This window comes from Nuphar pumila, chromosome 6 (genome assembly GCF_984573655.1).
Source record: "Nuphar pumila chromosome 6, dmNupPumi1.hap1.1, whole genome shotgun sequence".
Taxonomy (NCBI): Eukaryota; Viridiplantae; Streptophyta; class Magnoliopsida; order Nymphaeales; family Nymphaeaceae; genus Nuphar; species Nuphar pumila.
The window spans coordinates 22321440-22335657 of record NC_143254.1 but is presented as its reverse complement, the minus strand read 5'-3'; the positions used below and the strand labels follow the sequence as shown (position 1 = coordinate 22335657).

At 40.0% G+C, this 14218-nt stretch overlaps 1 protein-coding gene across 1 annotated transcript; it reads left to right on the top strand.

Annotated features, from left to right (window-relative positions):
• The first annotated feature begins 10931 nt into the window (after positions 1–10931).
• Positions 10932–13632, top strand: LOC149834303 (FCS-Like Zinc finger 17-like). The gene is made up of 2 exons (XM_090010060.1): positions 10932–11340; positions 13263–13632. The coding sequence occupies exons 1-2, from the start codon at positions 11036–11038 to the stop codon at positions 13426–13428; spliced, it is 471 nt and encodes a 156-aa protein (XP_089866186.1). The 5' UTR covers positions 10932–11035; the 3' UTR covers positions 13429–13632.
• Positions 13633–14218: the final 586 nt, after the last annotated feature.

Genomic DNA, 14218 nt, shown 5'->3' with positions numbered 1-14218 from the left:
TGCCATCAATTTTTGAAAAATACTGTCTACTTGTTGTAATTAGACGATTCAAGAGCCGATTTTCACGAAGTGAAACATGTAGATCATATATGTAATGTTAGTTTCATGAAAACCAATCAAAAGGAAAAAAAAAGAGGCATTTGTAGTTAAGAAACCCTTAGTTGATTCTCACTATATGAAACATGTAAATCACATCTATAAGGTTAGTTTCATAAAAAACCAAAAAAAAATTAAAATTGAAAAAAGAAGGCATTTATAGGTAAGGAACCCCTTAATTGAAACTCATGGGAGGTGCTTGCTTTGACCAAATCTGAGCTCGTTGATGTGTTCAGCTTGGATCGTATTTTTTGGATGTAAAATTCATTTTTTATGAGGTTTGAAAAATTGATACATTATGTACTGTTGATTTTTTGACCCTCGTAAAATCTATCATATGCATAAGAAAACATGATCCAAAGGTTAATTTCTACTAAATTTAATATGTAGATATCTAAAGGTTCAGATGTGCTAAAAATTTGAAAAATTAAGAATATTACATTTTTTTTCTTTTAAAGGTTCCTTACCCACGAGGGTAGCAAGCACCACCCTTATATATATATATATATATATATATATATATATATATATATATATATATATATATATATATATATATATATATATATATATATAGAGAGAGAGAGAGAGAGAGAGAGAGAGAGAGAGAGAGAAGGTTGATGGTAGGGTCTCTTTCTTTGCTAGGTCTAGGACCTTTCAAAAATTGTACTTTCAAGTATTTGCTTGATCTATACCCTTAGATGCATTTATCATTTACTCAATAGAAAGCACATATTTGATTAAGATTTTTTATGCTCATATATGTATTTTGAAAAGGTAAAAAAAATCAATGGATGGTGATATAAAAAAAAATTGATGATAAAATATTTATATTTTTATATCAAATCAATTTGAAAGAAAGCTCGTTTCTTAATAAATAAGCAATGATAAACCCATCTAATGGTTCAAATCCATCAAAAAATGCTTACAAGTATGAACTTTAAAGATTCCTAACATGACCTAATGAAAGAAGGGATAAGACCATCCCACTTTTCATATATATATATATATATATATATATATATATATATATATATATATATATATATATATATATATATATATATATATATATATATATATATTAGGCCCACTTTTCTTGTTTTGCGTTGTTCTTTTCCATAGGTTGAATTGTTTTATGATAGATCTAAACGGTTAGATGTGTTTATCATGCTTGATTTATTGGGATTCGACTCTTGGATCATTTTTTTAACAAAAAAAATGTATTTTTATGAGCCAAAAAAAATGATGCCTTCATAGCTATTGATTTTAGATCACAAAAAAACCCTATATACAGGTCTAATTTTGGTGATCCAAAAGCCAGTTCCCACTAAACAAAACCTATAGATCACATCTATGATGTTAGATGTGAGAAAAAATGCAAAAAATTACAATTTTTAAAAGTGCCTAACATGGTAGAACGAGAAAAGAAGGCAGCACCAACACATTACTATATATATATATATATATATATATATATATATATATATAGTGTTAGATGTAACAAAAATACCAAAAATGTTGATTTTTTAAGGCAGCAGAATGGGGCAAAGTGGGCAGAAGGAACACATGACTCGTGTACGTTTGTGTGTTTCTTAGACCTCCTTTTTCATTAATTCCCGTTAGGCCTCTTCAAAAATCATAGTTTAAAATATTTTTCTCACATCTAACACTGTAGATGTGATATATAGGTTTTGTTTAGTAGAATCAGCTTTTGCATCTTCGAAATATGACTTGTATACAAGTTTTTCTATTGTTCCAAAATCAATGGCTATGAAGGTACCGATTTTGCTCGGCTTATAAAATAGTGTTTTTTTTATTCAAGAATCGTTTCTCACTAAATCAATCATACTATACATATCTAATGGTTCAAATTTATCATAAAATACTTAAAACTCATAGATTAAAACGGGGCAAAACCAGAAATGGGATCTAATATGTTCACTTCTCATATATATATAAGCTATAAGGTCAAAGCGAAAGACCTTAGAGGCCTGCAAATGTATGGTCGATGATGACGAGAGTTACTGGGCTCAACCAAATAAAAAAACAATTATTTGGGGTGAAAGTATATATGTGATAACACAAAAGGGCGGTTGGTGTTATGGGGTGGGGCCTTGGCTGCTGGACAGATAGTCAAGGTTTAATTTTCATGGGTGTCGCCCTTTTGCGCAAGTAGGGATGGCAGTGGACCGGGGGAAAGCGGGGCCCTACCCCGCCTCTCCCCGTTTGGACCAGGGATGGAGGGCATGAAACGGGGATGGAGGCGAGGATGAAGGTTAAAATTCATCCCTTTGCGGGGATGGAGACGGGGATGGACCGACACTTTTCCCCGCCCCATCCCTGCTCCCGCCCTGCCCTCGCCCCGCCCCATATTACTAAAAGACCCTGAATTAAAAAAAAAAGACCCTAACCCTATGTTTCATCCGTTTGAGTCGTCGCATCTTTCCCTTCCCCATCTGCATTCTCGTCGTCGCCTCTTTCCCTGAATTTCTCGCTGGAGCCAGGCCGTCGCCGACGCCATCTCTCCCTCCTTCCTTCCTTCCTTCCTTCCTTCTTTCCTCACTCCATCTCTGTCGCCGCCCTGTGTTGCTATCATGAGCCTTGTCTAGGGTTAGCACTGAAGCTTGATAGCTTGTGGAGGTTTTGGTGGTGGGGTTGGTGGTGGAGATTAGGCTTCATTATTGTCTCTTACGATCATCGATTTTTATGAATCTACTCTTTATCTCCCATCTTTGATTCTCTTCTTCCCCTCTCTCGCTCTCTCAATTTTTAGAGAGAGAGAGAGAACCACCAGTGTAGCAACACAATAATGATAATGAGCACCAACGAGATTCAAGATCACAAGGCAGCCGGACCCATAAAGGGGTCATCAATGGGCACTTCCCCGTCGGCCCACCGACTTCCGGCCACCAACGGTGAAGAAGACCGACAGAACCACCAGATACTGCTACCGACCGACGCCACTACCTACTCCCGCAAGAAGCTCACCTTCATCCCCCTCGTCTTCCTCATCTACTTTGAGGTCTTCGGCAGCCCCTTCGGCGAGGAGCCCGTCGTCTAGGCTGCGGGTCCCTTGTTCGCCATCATGGGTTTCCTCGTGTTCCCCTTGATATGGAGCATCCCAGAGGCGTTCATCACGGCGGAGCTCTCCACAGCCTATACCCGGGCAACGACAGCTAGGTGATCTGGGCTAGTGTAAGTGGATGAGCGGTGCCATCAACAACGTTGCCTACCCCGCCCTCTGCATCGACTACCTCAAGCTCGTCTTCTCTGGCTTCCCCTACCACTACCTCGCCATCTCCCTCTTCAACCTCTCCCTTGCCTTCCTCAACTACATCGGCCTCACCATCGTCGGCTGGACGGTCGTCGCCCTCGTCGCCATCTCCCTCACCCCCTTTGTGCTCCTCCTCTTCATCTCCATCCCCAAGATCAGGCCCTCCCGTCTTCCTCATCTACTTTGAGGTCTTCGAGGGGACGGGGGCGGGGGTGGGGACGGGGGATGAGGCGGGGCGGGGGTGGGTACGGGGATTAGTATTTTGAGACGGGGCGGGGGTGGAGGTCCAAAGTCCCCCGGTCACGGGGATGGACTCAGGATAGAGGTTGAATTTTTGAGACGGGGTGAGGGTGGAAACCCTGTCCCCCACCCCCACCCCAGTCCACTGCCATCCTTATGCGCAAGCTAATGCGTAGCATAAGCCCCAGAGGTAGGGTTCCTAGACTCGAAGTTTTACACGACGATCATAGGTATGGCAGGTTAAGCCAACGTGATTGTGTCTTCCAAGTAGGGATGGCAGTGGGGCAAGGCGGGGCGGGGGACAAGGTCTCCACCCCCGCCCTGCCTCAAGATTTTATCCTCCACCCCTGCCCCGCCTCCCTGGCGGGGATGGATTTTATCCTCCACCCCCGCCTTCATCCCCGTTTCATGTCCTCCATCCCTGGTTCAAACGGGGATGAGGCGGGGCGGGGTGGGGATATTGCGGGGAAAAGTGGTTGGGGCGGGGATCGTGGTGGGGAGGGGAAAAGTGCACGTCCATCCCTGCCTCCACCCCCGGACGGGGATGGATTTTAACCTTCGTCCCCGCCTCCATCCCCGCTTCATGCCCTTCATCCCCGGTCCAAACGGGGCGAGGCAGGGCGGGGCCCCGCTTTCCCCCTGTCCACTGCCATCCCTACTTGCAAGTGCGGTTTCTTCCGGTTATAAATTAAAAAAAATGTATATTGGTAGAGATCTAATTTAATGGTTGGATAACACTTGTCACACAGCTAAAATTTCAAAACAGCAAATGTACCCTGCACGAACAATAGCAAAATAGACATTGACAGCATAAAAGCTAGTGTTAGTACTGTTCTTTATGTATTTTTTTTTAATATTTAAATGGAGAAACCGCCCAAGCATTAAAAACCTAGCCCTGGCTCTGCCTGCCATACCTACCATCACCAAGCATAAAACTTCGTGAGCTTACCTTTGCCCTCAAGGAATCGCAACGCTCCAGCTTTCACAAGGGATGGCATTCATGAGATTTGAACCTAGACCGCCTGTTTAGCGGCCTAAGCCCCCATCCTACTATGCCAAACACCTTTGGGGTTTACTGCTCTTTATGATTTTCCTTCCCACTTTTGCTGATATACCCTCCCACAGTGTAAGTGGGAGAACATGAGCTCAACCATCAGAATACTGCAACAAACATCCACAGCTCCAAAATGGTTATTTTATTTTGTCAAACTTTGGCCATTGCCTCACAATAAATATCACAAATTTTACTTAGTTTTTAAAGAGATAAAAAATAAAACTAAATAATAAGAATATATATATATATATATATAGAGAGAGAGAGAGAGAGGTTTAAGCATTGTCTGTGAAAGTCGACATCCACTCTCATAAACGGCCAAAGCTTCCTTTTAAACCTACCCCATAAGGTGTGAAGCGTGAACCACTTGGGACCATGGAACTGGAGCCATCAATGCCGTCCTTATCAACTAACAGGTAGTCATCATATTTGGAGCATTTCAGGTGCATCATCAAGATGGATGGCGCTAGCTCAGTGCTGAACATTAACATTGGGTCGGGTATCGGATGGGTCATCCTGTACCTGACCCGAAATGAATTGTGCAGCCCAGCCGATAAATCTTGATCCTAATCCAGGCCGAGTAGCAAACTGGGAGGAAAGATGGTGTCAGTGGAGGCTGACTCAACACTACTCGAGTTTGAACGGGTCTGATCAGACTCAACCTGAACCCTACACAATAACACTTGCCAAACCTGTACTGAACAAGGATCGAATCGGGGTTTCAGTTGGTCAAGGAACTGATGGGCTGTGAGTTGGGTCAGCCCAATGTCCACCTCTAGTCAACAATGTCATGGCCGAGCCATGTTTCATCTACAGGGTCGAGGTTGCCCGTACACTAGATAAGATTGAACTTGGGTCTTACCCAGTCCATTCTGGATATGACTTGGACGAGCTGATACTGGATGGGCCTGGACCTGGGTCGGGGTTCCATAAGAGCCACGCCGGGTTGGATCTACATTGGAGCGACCCAGGTCCGAATTTCTTCTGCACCACCTTTTTGTGAATCCCAATAAGATTCCATCAGGCTCAGCTGGTGAGCATAAAGACAAAAAACTGACAGTAAGCATTCTCCACGTGTAGCTACACAAACCACCAATCGCCATCACGTTTTCCACGAAAAGCAACCCACCCCCAATTCCCCAGTGATAAACGCAAACATTAGTGATCTCCAATCATTTTGCAACGTAGTTACCAAAATGCCCCGCGGAGAAAAAGTCGTGATCAAGGGCACGTTTGGAAGAGAAAAAACTGACGAGAAAAGAAAGTTTTGCATGAGTTTTTTATATGAGAAGGTTTTTAAAAGACAGTTTTTAGCTTGTTTGTTTAGCATGAGAAAAACAGAATAGGAAAATGTGAAAAAATGGGAGAGGAGGAGGAAGGTGGTAATGATGGCGATGGTGAAATGTGGTGAGATAGGTAATGGGGAGCGTAAAAATAAATTTTCTCTTGCTAGAAAACATTCTTCTACCTCCGACATGGAGGAATGTTTCCTATCAAAAAAGTATGTTTATTAAAAAAATTCTTTACCAAAAAAGTCTCTCTCGATTGAAAGGGTCAAAAAATTAGTATGGTTTTTTTTTTTTTTGCATCACTTTTTCTGTACCTTTCTTTTTTTCAAACGTGCCCCAAAGAAAAACTGCTGCTTCCATGCTTACATTGCTTGTCTTAAGGGGTATTTTAATAATTTCATTGAAGCAATGCCTTCCGCTTCAGGCAGTTTAAATGGCACTTTTATCCTCTCCATAGTTTTGTTTAATTAATCCTGAAGATTAGCTTTGTGATTAAGATAACTGGGTTGCTTTTGCAAGGTTGTATTGGTCTTAAACTTTTTCCTCTTTTTCTCTTTTTCTTTGATGACCATTTTGTTTCTTTTTTTTTGTGGCTTTTGACCCTTTGACTTGACCAACTATTTAGCTCGGGCCAACAAAACCATGAGCTATGTTCTTTCCTATGTCCAAGTCAAAGCTTGGCTTGCTTCATCTTACTTTGATGAAATGTAGATGATCAGGCAAGCCTAGCTGGCAAAGTCAACTGATCAATCACGTTGGTCTTTCTTTGGCCCGGTTGCAAGGGTGCATGTGTATGCATGTTACATTAATGAAGGAACCTGCCCATGCAGGATAGTCAAAGATCAAGGATGGTTTTACGGACGGTGGATCAGGTACAATCACATTGCACAGTTTAGTATGCCGCTGCACTTGATCGTCCCTCCATCTTTCGTTGGGCCACACAGCTGACAGCCTGTACCCCAGAGATGGAGGGTCGCCAGGTGCAGCGGCACACTCAAAGTGTACAATGTGATTGCACTTGATCTGCCCATGATTTCACGGATACAGTCTCTTGAGGACTTACCTCTTTGCCGACCGCCTCCTGCAAATGCTAAAGCTACAGGTCCCATGCCCCTCCCCATTCAAAATGTTCCTGGTGAGGGATGCCCACCTCCGTATTGAACTTGCAATGTCCTTTAACTTAGCACACCTTAAGCCAACCCACCTAGTCATGCTTGTGTAACCTTTTTTAGGCCTCTACAGGGTGTTTGGATTACTAAGTAGAAGATTGGGATAAGTCGGGAAATTTCTGCAATTTACCGAACTCATCTTTGCTTTTTGGGATAAGTGAGTGCATTTAAGGAGATTTTCCCAAAGCTGCCAGTTTATCCCCACATGGATAAACTGGGATATTACATTGTTCTCCACTAGGATAGAGTTGCACTGGTCTCTTATAGTGCAATATCCCAGCCTATCAATTTCAGAATTAGTTTAGTGAGAGCAACTTAAACACATTAAAAGCATGTTATATTTAGTGCATGTGAACATTTATTGTAAGCCAAGTTCAGTATGGCAGCAGACAAGCAATATGATATGTGGGTGATACCTGCCCATTCCATGCTCAGTCAAGATGGGGTAGGTATGCATGAGTCAGCTGTAGCACTTAGGGAACTTGGCGAAATTGGTGGACTGAATTGTGAATCACTAAATAAGACTCAGCTGGATGATCAAACAATGTCAAGAACAATTGGGTCAAGTTAGATCAGAACTGGCTGTAGCTATGTCAAAGTCTATAGCAAGTTTAACAGACTTGGAAGTAAAAAGCATGAAACGATACAGGAAGAGAAAGAGAGAAGAAAGGAATAAAAAAGTCATAAGAAAATCGAAAATAGAATGCAAATAAAAACTAAAATAAAAAATTAGTATTCTTAAATTTCATGATTTTTTTTTTTAGTTTAAGAATAACTTTTTTGTCAAAAACTAAAACGATGATTGCCGACTTAGATAAAATAGATTTAGAGAAAGCACGTGAGAAGTGTGAGAGAAAACACAAAAAATATGAAAAGTGTGAAAAAACATAGAAAAAGTATGTATAAAATATATAAAAAGCATAAAAGAAGCGTGAGAGAATCGAGATTCATATCAAGTTTCGAAGCGAGAAATATCGTGCTTCTGAAGTGAGTTGATGAGGAGTGCACTTTCTACCTATCTAAGAAAATTTCGGTAACTCTCATCTGTAAGCATATGTGAATGAAGTGATGGATGCAGCTGATTGATCAATTTTATTCAAGTTTTAAACTCTTTAATATTTGGTGAGACAGTAGTAAGAGCTAAAGTGCTGCCATCACTCTCACATCCTTTGGCACCTACTTTTCCAGACCTTTAGGGTGCGTTTGACAAATGGGATCCCCCACACAAAAAAAGCTGAAGAAATAATCCGTCAAATTATTTTTTCCGCTATTTAAACAACCCCTTAATGATTTCTCTAATAAATAAGCAAAGATAAACAAGTGTCTTTTCTCAATTAGTTAGGCCTGTGAAGGAAAAGTCGGTTAGGACCTGCAAATTATGTGTGTGGGGGTGTTAATAACATGATGAGCTATTCACCAACGGGGGTTCCGCTGGTCTGGTAGGAGCAGCTAGTGGACGTCACCTTGTGTTGGGACGTTGCATGTTCAAAACCCAATGGTATAGTTGTACAACTGATAAGGGTCTGCCTAACCCTATCTTGCCTTTCAAAAAAAGAAAAACAAGATGAGCTATTCGAGACTCTATTCATGCCCAATTGCTAAAGCGCTCATTTAAACTTATAAAAGAGGATTAACAAGCTGAAGTGTTCGATGCAAGTATCTCAGATAGGCTCATTAAGTAGTAAAAAATATTTATTTTTAATATTGGTTGCATTACGTATCGCAGTGTAAAATACTTAAGTGTTTGATAATTGCAAAAATAAGATTAAAGTCCAAACCTTGTTGATTTGAAACAATGTGACTTTCTATCTGATAGTTTAAATTCTAAAAGTCAAAACCACGTAGAAGATACTTCATAAATGTTTTACTATAAATAAGCTGCCATGCTCAATATAATTCATAAATGATATATAACAAAGAGTGCCTTATGAAGCTTTGAATTTTAAGATTCAGCTGAACTATCGGATTGAATTTAATCAACTTAGATTATGTCACAGATGTTCCATATAGAGTTGCATGTAAGGCCAAGAAACGAGAGAAGCTTCTCGTAGCTTGGCTCATGTTCGGCTTGCAAAGAGCCCGTTCGAGCTCGCGAAATAGGCTTGGAAAGCTCAACATTGACAACGAGTCCTCTGCTTGGTCGTTAATTAGTAACATATATATATAATCATAGAGTCTAGATAGTTAAAGTATTTTGTTTACAAACAATAAGTTCGAGAGTTCAAATCCTATTGCTTATAGGTTTGAGATGCTGTGATTATCTTGTAAATGCGCTAGCTTGAGCTTAACACTAAATGTATTTTCTGGTAAGTGAGCCAGCTCAAACTCAGCTCGTTAACCTTGGGCTCATCATAAGCTCGAGCTCCGCTCGACTCACCATAAGAATAAGCTGAGCTTGACAAGAATGAGCAAGACTTGAACACCCTCTGTTCAGTTCATTTGGCTCGTTTACCAGCCCTAGTTGGTTGCATATGCTTATATATATATATATAGAGAGAGAGAGAGAGAGAGAGAGAGGTGCTTGAGGCTCTTTTGTGATTACTGTGTGTTTAATTACTGAGCTTTGGAAAAATTGTTTCTATTTTTTCTAAAATCTGACCGTACAAATGTGATCTACATTTTTTGATTTTGTGGGAATCTACTTTTGGATTGTCAGATTTCAATACCAAGTTTAAGTTTTTATAAGATTAAAAAAATCAACTGTCTACAATTTCAAAAAATAATCAATGCTAAAAAATTATTTTTTCTCAAAAAACATGATCATAGTATGATTTTCTAGTAAATCGATCATGCAGAATACATATGTAGGGTCAGACTTTTAAAAAACAACTTAAAACCTTATCTAAGCTCGATAGGCATGTGGTAAGCAAAAATGGGTCAGTGCCTACACTTTGTCCTATAGAGAGAGGGAGAGAGAAATGGGTATGTGTTAAATGAAAACATGCTAAATGTGTTTTTCTGATCTTTCAATCGTTTTTAGCAGTTCCGACCGCGTAAATGTTTTGGGCATGGTTGATTTACGATAAATCCACACCTGGATCATGTGTTTTCGATGAAAAAAAATGATATTTAGAGCCTAAAAATTTTACAAAGATTTTGGACCGTTGATTTTTTGAATGTTATAAAAACCCATCCATTTTTCTGAATCGAACACTTCAACGGCTGATCTCTATAAAATCAAGTACATAGATCAGTGTACATTCAGAATTCAAAAAATAAAACAAAAAATAACCTGAAAAACTCATTTAACATGTTTCATTTATCATATTTCATGTAGCAAGTACCCATTACTATATATATATATATATATATATATATATATATATATATATATATATATATATTATTTATAAAATTTTGCAGATATGGATCGATGCTAACCTGACTGGATCCATTTTAACCCCAATTCCTTAATCGGCAAAAAAGCTAACGCTAAAAAAAGCAATGGAATCCAAACCCAGCCCAACGGATCTTCAAAAATCAGGCCTCTATCTCAAATTTTTGACTTTTCAAACCAAGAACCGATTTTAAAAAAAAGGAAAAGGAAAAAGTAAATCTGCCCTTAAACCTGGTTAACCAATAAGTAATCAAGGAAACATAAACCGTCATATTAGCGAAAAGGCCAAGGGCGAAACCGTCCATCCACCATCAACCCAATCACATAGGCTACAAAAAAAACAAAATATTAAAGAAAAAAAAGAAAATTAAAGAGATATTCTCTTTTTCGACACATGTTCCCTTCTTATACATAACGTCACCCCCAACCTCCCCCAAATCTCTCTCTCTCTCTCTCGTCGCCTTCTTCCTTCTACCTCTTTGTGTGTGAAGGAGAAGCACAGGGAGATTTCTGGCTTCACTCTCTCTCTCTCTCTCTCTCTCTGAGGATTTCTCTTCGTTGGTGGAGAGAAGTATGCTTCGGAAGAGCAGGAGCACTTTGAGGCTCGACTCCGCCGAGCCCGCCGGATCGAGTCCGGCGAGGATGCAGCCCAGGGCGAGGAGGTCCGGGGAGGGGAACCCGGTCGGCCTGAAGATCGTCATAGAGCTAGGCTCGAGCCATGAGACCAACGTGGTTAGCAAGTCGACCCTGCGTTCTCCGCCTCCGAAGCCGGTCGCTGGATACGGCGGCATCGGTCAGGGGTTCATGTCGAGCTTCCTCAAGGCGTGCTTTCTGTGCAAGAAGAAATTGAGCTCCGAGATGGATGTCTACATGTACAGGTGAGAGATGCCTCTCTTTTTCTATCTTTTTTTCTTGTCATTTTTGTTAAATAAAAAGGTGTTATTTTGGTTTTATGTGTTTTTTCTTATTGTCTTAATTACCAAAGTAAGAAGTGAGTGCTAGAAGCAAAGTGTTTAAGAAATGCGTAGATCGTGGAACATGTGAAAAGTGAAGGAAGTAAGAAGTAACATAAAAAGTAAAAAATAAATGTGGAAAAAACCTTTTTTTTTTTTACTTATAAGTTTTATAATAAAAAAGATGGTTTCTAAAAATTACATAGAACGTTGAAATTATATCTAACACAAAACAGAAAAGGGTTCAATTTTCATATCGTGGAAAGAAGGTTTTTCTTCTCTGAAAGAAAGGAAAGAAGGGTTTGATGCTTAAGCTGACTATCACCGCACAGAGACAAGGGGGGCTTCTGGGACGATGGTTGTAGGTATGTATGGCAAGCTGAGCCAGTGCAACCAGGTCTTTGATCTCTGATGCGATTTCTTAGAGTAATAAATTAAGAAAAAGAAAAAGTATGGTTATTACTGACATGGAGTTTGATTAATGAATGAATCGATCTATTTTTCATTTTTGTTTGCATAAATTTTGAAGAATAAATAAGCCAACTTTCCTAGCCTCAAGGGGTTTGGTGCAGTTGAGGGCCTTGGCCAAGGTTCCATTCTCATAAGTGTCAAACCTTTTGTATTAATGATGGCAAGGAATAAGTCTTTGCTCAGCCAACTCTTTCGGGGCAAGGGGTGGCGCCACAGGTTTACACCTCCGGAAAAGTGACTATAAGTACAACAGACTTAACTAGAGCAAGTAGCTAGGTGTCTGATCCCGAGGATGGATTTCCCGTCCTTCGTGAAAAAATATAAGCTAACTTTCTTTTCTTGAATAATAAAGAAACCCTCTCCTCTTTTTAAGCTTTCAACACGCAAACATGACTAAGATCTAAGATCGAACGAGATAGCTAGACGATTCGATCGCACTATCATAATAAAAAAGGGGACTTCATTTCAGCAAGCCTCATATATAGACTAGTTAACTAATAAGAAATATCTGTTGCATATATTTGTCATAGAATTTGATGGTTGGATTGTTTGGCTTGCAACCGATAAGAATGGAGTTCAAATCTTATTGCTTACAACTTTGAGACAATGTATTTATTTTATACATGAGTCAATTTGAGTTTGGTTTAGTAAGCTTAGAGTCGATTTTTTTTTTATTATTATGACTGAGTTCGCAAAAGAAAGAGCTGAGCTTGAACACCCTTGTTCGATTCATTCTTCTCCTTTATCAGACCTATAGTCACAAGCCATATCATGATGATCAATCACATGGTACGGTGGTAGCATTACATTAGGGTTGCAAACGGATCAAATATGATTGGATGTGACATGTTAATTTCAGATTTGGATCTTTTTAGTAAAATCCAAATGTATATTAAAGTCAGATTCCAATATGTTGAATCGGATTGCTTTCAAATTCGGTTTAGATTCAGATCGGAATTTTAAGTCAGATCTGAAACTGATCGGAAACAAAATCTGGCCCGGTTGCAATTTTTACATCTAAGGATCTTGTTTTTGTTCTCTTTTTCAGATCCAGTATTACCACATACATTTTGGATCCTGATTCAACCTTACCTCAACGAATCTGATTTGGATTTGGATCAACTGTTTGCATTCAGATTCAGATTTGAATATGGTTTCTGAAAAAAAAAAAACTGTAACTGAATGGCAATTTGATTACGGTTTCCCTAGAACTGGCCCATATCTACATATGGCTTCAGGTTAAGGGTCGTAGATATGGACAGTGTCCTTGTCCTCCCATATCCGCGAATCAAACGCCTCCTAATGGACACTGTCATCGTTTTATCTTTTTGTTCATTATGGGCCTTTTTCAGTCATCTGACTGTCCTCCCTCGCAGGGGCGACCGGGGTTTCTGCAGCGTGGAGTGCCGCTGCCGTCAGATCTTCCTTGATGAACGGCGGGAGAGGTGCGCACCCCTGCTTGGCCGGGTGGCCCCACCCTGCGGGTCTGGCCGGAAGAAAAGCCGGACCGGCGGAGGTAAAAGGATTCCGGCGGCCGTCTGAGGACGCTCCGTCGCCGGAGTTACCGTACAAGCACAAAGACGAAGATGTACACTGGATCTTCGTCAAATGACAAGAGAGGATATGCTCGTGCCTTGTTCGCATTAAGAAGAAATTGTTAAGGGTATTTTGGTAATATGTAAAGTCAAAAGACAATTGGATAAGGGTATTTCAGTAATATATTAAGTCAAACCCTCTTCCAAGTAAGTAGCCCAGGAGCGTTGGTTATGTTTATGGCAAATTATTCGGCTGCGAAAATATCGTGAGATATTTCTTTTGAAATTTTCTCACCTTTTCTAGCCCAGAAAGTTTCAGGAAAATAAATAAAACTTTTATTCAAAACAGAAATAACTTGTTCTTTACAAAAAAAGGTCCTCATACCTTGAACGTTTAAAACAGCCTATATGATATCGTTATTTTTCATGATATTTCGTAAGACACCATTTGTCACATTGTGGAGCTAGGTGGGTCGTTGCCTCATTAAGCCATTGATTTCTAGTTAGTGGTGTCAAGGGGTCGGGTTTGGTTCAGATCTAGGTGGAATCAAACTTGAATCAAAATTTGGGGTATGGTATCGGGTCCGAACTCAAGTTTAATCAGGTCTACTATAAGAGAAATCATACCCGGACTCGATAAAAACTACATGAACCAGACCCGGACCATACCCAATAAAATACTAATTTTTATTATTTTTACATTGAAAAATTGCGAGCCTTAATCGATACGCAGGTCGGGCCCGGGTCTGGTATAAAACTTCACAAACTTTTTTATTTTTATTGTTTTTCTCAAACTG

Excerpts from the sequence above, each read along its gene's own strand:
- LOC149834303 (XM_090010060.1), top strand. The coding sequence starts at position 11,036 with ATGCTTCGGAAGAGCAGGAGCACTTTGAGGCTCGACTCCGCCGAGCCC. Across the intron at positions 11,341-13,262 it reads ATGGATGTCTACATGTACAG|GGGCGACCGGGGTTTCTGCA; the intron begins GTGAGAGATGCC and ends CCTCCCTCGCAG.